The sequence below is a fragment of the Homarus americanus genome, unplaced genomic scaffold, assembly GCF_018991925.1.
Source record: "Homarus americanus isolate GMGI-L3 unplaced genomic scaffold, GMGI_Hamer_2.0 scaffold46852, whole genome shotgun sequence".
In the NCBI taxonomy this organism is placed as follows: Eukaryota; Metazoa; Arthropoda; class Malacostraca; order Decapoda; family Nephropidae; genus Homarus; species Homarus americanus.
In genome coordinates this window covers 1-5,000 of record NW_024721326.1, presented here as the reverse complement: position 1 = coordinate 5,000, position 5,000 = coordinate 1, and the positions used below count along the sequence as shown (strand labels likewise).

The window sequence follows — 5,000 nt, the reverse complement described above, 5'->3', positions numbered from 1 at the left end:
CCACTCTGGCCTGGTCCACGTCCCCGGGAGACCATTTGGGCCTGGCCCCACACCCACCGGGGAGGACCACTTGCCTGGTCCACACCCCGGGAGACCACTTGCCTGGTCCACACCCCGGGAAGGAACACATTTGCCTGGTCCACACCTCCCCGGGAGGACCACTCTGGCCTGGTCCACGCCCCCGAGGACCACTGCCTGGTCCACACCCCCTGGGAGACCATTTGGCCTGGTCCACGCCCCCGGGAGACCACTCTGCCCTGGCCACACCCCCCGGGAGACCATTTGGCCTGGTCCATTCCCCCCGGGAGGACCACACTCTGGCCTGGTCCACACCCCGGGAGGACCACTTGGCCCTGGTCCACACCCCGAGTGACCACTGGCCTGGGTCCACGCCCCCGGGAGACCACTCTGGCCTGGTCCACACCCCACCGGAGGACCACTGGCCTGGTCCACACCCCCCGGGAGTGACCACTCTGGCCTGGTCCACACCCCCTGGGAGACTACCTGGCCTGGTCCACACCGGGAGGACCACTTGGCCTGGTCCACACCTGGGAGGCATCTGACGGCCTGGGTCCACACCCCACGGGAGACCACTTGCCTGGTACACACCCCGGGGAGGGCCACTGGCCTGGTCCACACCCCCGGGAGACCACTGGCCTGGTCCACACCCCACGGAGGACCACACTCTGGCCTGGTCCACGTCCCCGGGAGGACCACATTTGGCCTGGTCCACACCCCCCCGGGAGGACCACTGGCCTGTGTCCACACTCCCCGGGAGTGACCACTCTGGCCTGGTCCACGTCCCCGGGAGGACCATTTGGCCTGGTCCACACTCCCCCGGGAGTGCATCCACTGGCTCACAGGTCCACACTCCCCCGGGAGAACCACGGCCTGGTCCACACCCCCCGGAGACCTCACCTGGCCTGGTCCACACCCCCGGGAGGCCACTCTGGCCTGGTCCAGGAGGCACCACGGCCTCCCAGCCCCCGGGAGGACCATTTGGCCTGGTCCACACCCCCTGGGGAGGGCCACTTGGCCTGGTCCACACCCCCGGGAGTGACCACACACTTGGCCTGGTCCACACCCCCTGGAGGACCACCTGGCCCTGGTCCACACACCCCCCGGGAGACCATTTGGCCTGGTCCACACCCCGGGGAGGTCCACTCTGGCCTGGTCCACACCCCCCGGGAGACCCACTTGGCCTGGTCCACACCCCCGGGGAGAACCACTGGCCTGGTCCACACCCCCCGGGAGTGACCACTTGCCTGTCCACGTCCCCGGGAGGACCATTTGGCCTGGTCCACACCCCCCCTGGAGGACCACTTGGCCTGGGCCCACACCCCCTGAGTGACCACTTGCCTGGGTCCACACCCCCTGAGACCATTTGCCCGGTCCACACAGCCCCGGGAGGACCACTTGCCTGGTCCACACCCCCGGGAGACCACTCTGGCCTGGTCCACACCCCCGGGAGGACCACTTGCCTGGTCCACGTCCCCGGGAGGACCATTTGGCCTGGTCCACACCCCGGGAGGACCACTTGGCCTGGTCCACGTCCCCGGGAGGACCATTTGCCTGGTCCACACCCCCCCGGGAGTGACCACTCTGGCCTGGTCCATACCTCTGGAGACCACTTGAACATCCATACCCCTGAGGCCCACACTTGCCTGGGTCCACACCCCTGAGAGGGCCACTTGGCTCTGGTCTTGCACCCCCTGGAGTAGTCCACTTGGCTCTGGTCTTGCTGCCCCTGGGAGACCACTTGCCTGGGCCCCACGTCCCCTGAGGACGACAGGTCTGCCCCACCCCCTGGAGGACCACCTGGCCTGGTCCAGCCACCTGAGGACCACCTGGCCTGGTCCACACCTGGAGCACCATTCTGCCCCTGTCCACACACCTGGGAGGACCACACCTGGCCTGGTCCACACCCCGAGACCATCTGCCCAGGGTCCACACCCCCGTGGAGGACCACTTGGCCTGGTCCAGTCCCCCCAGGGAGGTTTATCGGCCTGGTCCCCACACCTGGAGGACCTTCACCTGCCCTGGGTCCACGTCCCCGGAGACCCATATCTGGTCTGCACACACCCCCGGGAGACCACTCTGGCCCTGGTCCACACTCTGTGACACCCCTGTCCACACCCCTGGAGAACTTGGCCTGGCCCATCCACACCCCCTGGAGCACAGACCACCTGGCCCGGTCCATTCTCAAGACTCTGGCCCGGTCCACAACTCTGAGACCATTTACCTGTCCATGCCCGGGAGTGACCCTTGCCTGGGTCTACACCCCCTGAGACCATTTGGCCCATCCACACCCTGAGGACTGGCCCACACCCCCGGGAGGACCCGACTGCCCTGGTCCACGCTCCAGGTCCACACACACTTGGCCCGGTCCACACCCACCGAGGACCACTTGGCCTGGTCCACACCTGGGAGGACCACTCTGGCCTGGTCCACACCCCCGGGAGACCACATTTGGGCCTGGGTCCACACCCCCGGGAGGACCCACCACACCACACCCCTGGGAGACTCATTTGGCTCATCCATGCCCTGGAGACCCTGGGCTCAGTCCACACCCCCCCGGCAGACCATTTGGCCTGGTCCACACCGGGGAGGACCACTTGGCCTGGTCCACACTGTGGAGGCCACTTGGGCCTGGTCCACACCCCCCCTGGAGTGACTCACACTTGCTGTGTCCACACTGGAGGCACCATTTGGCCTGGTCCACACCCCCGGGAGGACCACTTGCCTGGGTCCCACAGATTGTCCCCGGGGAGGACCCACGGCCTCCGTCCACACCCCCCTGGAGACCACTGGCCTGTCCACACCCCGGGAGGACCACTTGCCTGGTCCACACCCCCCCTGCTGGGAGGTCCACTTGGCCTGGTCCACACCCCCGGGAGGGCCACTTGGCCTGGTCCACACCCCCCTGGGAGAACCACACTTGGCCTGTCCATACCCCCGGGAGGACCACTGGCCTGGTCCACGTCCCCTGGAGACCATTTGCCTGGTCCACAATTTCGGGAGGACCACTTGGCCTGGTCCACACCCCCGGGAGACCACTTGCCTGGTCCACACCCCCGAGACCATTTGGCCTGGTCCACACCGGGAGGACCACTGGCCTGGTCCACGTCCCCGGGAGGACCATTTGGCCTGGTCCACACCCCCGGGAGACCACTTGGCTGGTCCACGTCCCCCGGAGGACCATTTGGCCTGGTCCACACTCCCTGGAGACCCACTTTGGCCTGGTCCACGTCCCCGGGAGGACCATTTGGCCTGGTCCACACTCCCCGAGGACCACCTGGCCTGGTCCACACCCCCGGGAGTGACCACACCTGGCCTGGATCCACACCCCCCTGGGAGTGACCATTGCCTGGTCCACACCCCGGAGGACCACCTGGCCTGGTCCACGCTCCCCGGGGAGGACCACCTGGCCTGGTCCACACCCCCCGGGAGGACCATTTGGCCTGGTCCACGCCCTCCCCTGGGAGGACCCTCACCTGGTCCACACCCCCTGGAGGACCATTGGCCTGGTCCACACCCCCGAGACCACTGGCCTGTCCACACCCCTGGGAGACCACTTGGCCTGGTCCACACCCCCCGGGAGGACCACTGGCCCTGGTCCACGCCCCCAGGAGACCACTTACCTGGTCCACACCTACACCGGGAGCATCCACTTGGCCTGGTCCACACTCCCCCGGGAGTGACCACTCTGCCTGTCCACACCCCCTTCTGGAGCATCTCACTGCCCTGGTCCACACCCCGGGAGGACCACTCTGGCCTGGTCCACACCCCCGGGAGACCATTTGCCTGACCACACCCCACGGGAGTGAGACCACTTGGCCTGGTCCACACTCTGGAGGGTGCCTGGCTCAGGTCCACACCCCCCGGGAGGGGCCACTTGCCTGGGTCCACACCCCCCGGGAGAGTGCATCCACATTTGGCCTGGTCCACACGCCCCTGGGAGACCACTTGGCCTGGTCCACACCTCCCCCCCAGGAGGGCCACTTGGCCTGGTCCACACCCCCTGGAGTGACCATTTGGCCTGGTCCACATCCCACGGGAGACCATTTGGCCTGGTCCACGTCCCCGGGAGTACCATTTGGCCTATCTGACACCTCGGGAGTGCATCTCACTTACCTGTGTCTTGCCACTCCCCTGGAGGACTTAGCTGCTGGCTCAGTCCACACTCCCTGGAGTGACCCAGATTTGGCTCTGGCGTCCACACTTCCCCGGAGGGCCACTTGGCCTGGTCCACACCCCCTGGAGACCACTTGGCCTGGTCCACACTCTGGGAGACCACTTGCCTGGTCCATTACCCCCCGGGAGGTCCACATTTGGCCTGGCCCCCGGGAGGTCCACTTGGCCTGGTCCACACCCCCGGAGTGGCCACACTTGGCCCAACCACACCTCTGAGCATGTCCACGTCTCGGGAGACCATTTGCCTGGTCCACACCCCCGGGAGGCCCACTTGGCCTGGTCTACAACCCCCGGGAGGACCACTTGCCTGGTCCACACCCCCCGGGAGGACCACTCTGCCTGTCCACACCCCCCGGGAGGACCACTTGGCCTGGTCCACACCCCCGGGAGCAGGAACCTGGCCTGGTCCACGTCCCCCGAGACCATTTGCCTGGTCCACACTCCCCGGGAGAGTGACCACTTGGCCTGGTCCACGTCCCACGGGAGGACCATTTGGCCTGGTCCACACCGGGAGGACCACTCTGGCCTGGTCCACACCCCCGGGAGTGACCACTGGCCTGGTCCACACCCCCGGGAGGTCCACTTGGCCTGGTCCACACCCCCTGGAGTGGCCACTGTCTGGTCCACACCCCCGGGAGAACCATTCTGGCCTGGTCCACACCCCCGGGAGACCACTCTGGCCTGGTCCACGTCCCCGGGAGACCATTTGGCCCATCCACACCCCCGAGGACCACTGGCCCATCCACAACCCCGGACCTTCATTTGCCTGTCCACACCCTGAATTCAACTTGGCCTGGTCCACGTCC

The 5,000-nt window shown here is 67.4% G+C and overlaps 4 protein-coding genes across 4 annotated transcripts in view; all 4 read right to left on the bottom strand.

The window, feature by feature from the left end:
- Positions 1 to 817, bottom strand: part of LOC121861679 (spidroin-2-like) — a 3,144-nt gene extending 2,327 nt beyond the window's left edge. The window contains exon 1 of the mRNA XM_042359573.1: positions 1 to 817. This exon is cut by the window's left edge and continues 9 nt beyond it. Within this exon, the coding sequence (XP_042215507.1) occupies positions 1 to 817 (817 nt within the window).
- Positions 818 to 914: 97 nt separating this feature from the next.
- Positions 915 to 2,200, bottom strand: LOC121861678 (elastin-like). The gene is made up of 2 exons (XM_042359571.1): positions 2,020 to 2,200; positions 915 to 1,936 (listed from the first exon to the last, which is right to left on the bottom strand). Exons 1-2 carry the CDS (start codon positions 2,198 to 2,200, stop codon positions 915 to 917), a joined length of 1,203 nt encoding a protein of 400 aa, XP_042215505.1.
- Positions 2,201 to 2,675: 475 nt separating this feature from the next.
- Positions 2,676 to 3,800, bottom strand: LOC121861677 (collagen alpha-4(IV) chain-like). The gene has a single exon (XM_042359570.1). It carries the CDS (start codon positions 3,798 to 3,800, stop codon positions 2,676 to 2,678), a length of 1,125 nt encoding a protein of 374 aa, XP_042215504.1.
- A 509-nt stretch (positions 3,801 to 4,309) lies between these two features.
- LOC121861680 (spidroin-2-like) lies at positions 4,310 to 4,900 on the bottom strand. Its single transcript, XM_042359574.1, has one exon. It carries the CDS (start codon positions 4,898 to 4,900, stop codon positions 4,310 to 4,312), a length of 591 nt encoding a protein of 196 aa, XP_042215508.1.
- Between the last annotated feature and the right edge of the window lie 100 nt (positions 4,901 to 5,000).

Bases quoted from the DNA above. Each gene is read 5' to 3' on its own strand.
- LOC121861678 (XM_042359571.1), bottom strand. From the start codon at position 2,200: ATGGACCGGGCCAGGTGGTCTGTGCTCCAGGGGGTGTGGATGGGCCAG. The intron at 1,937-2,019 runs GTGTGGGGACCA...GACCCTGGGCAG, and splicing joins GGCAGGTGAAGGTCCTCCAG to ATGGTCTCGGGGTGTGGACC.
- LOC121861677 (XM_042359570.1), bottom strand. From the start codon at position 3,800: ATGGTCTCCCGGGGGTGTGGACCAGGCCAGAGTGGTCCTCCCGGGGTG.
- LOC121861680 (XM_042359574.1), bottom strand. From the start codon at position 4,900: ATGGTCTCCCGGGGACGTGGACCAGGCCAGAGTGGTCTCCCGGGGGTG.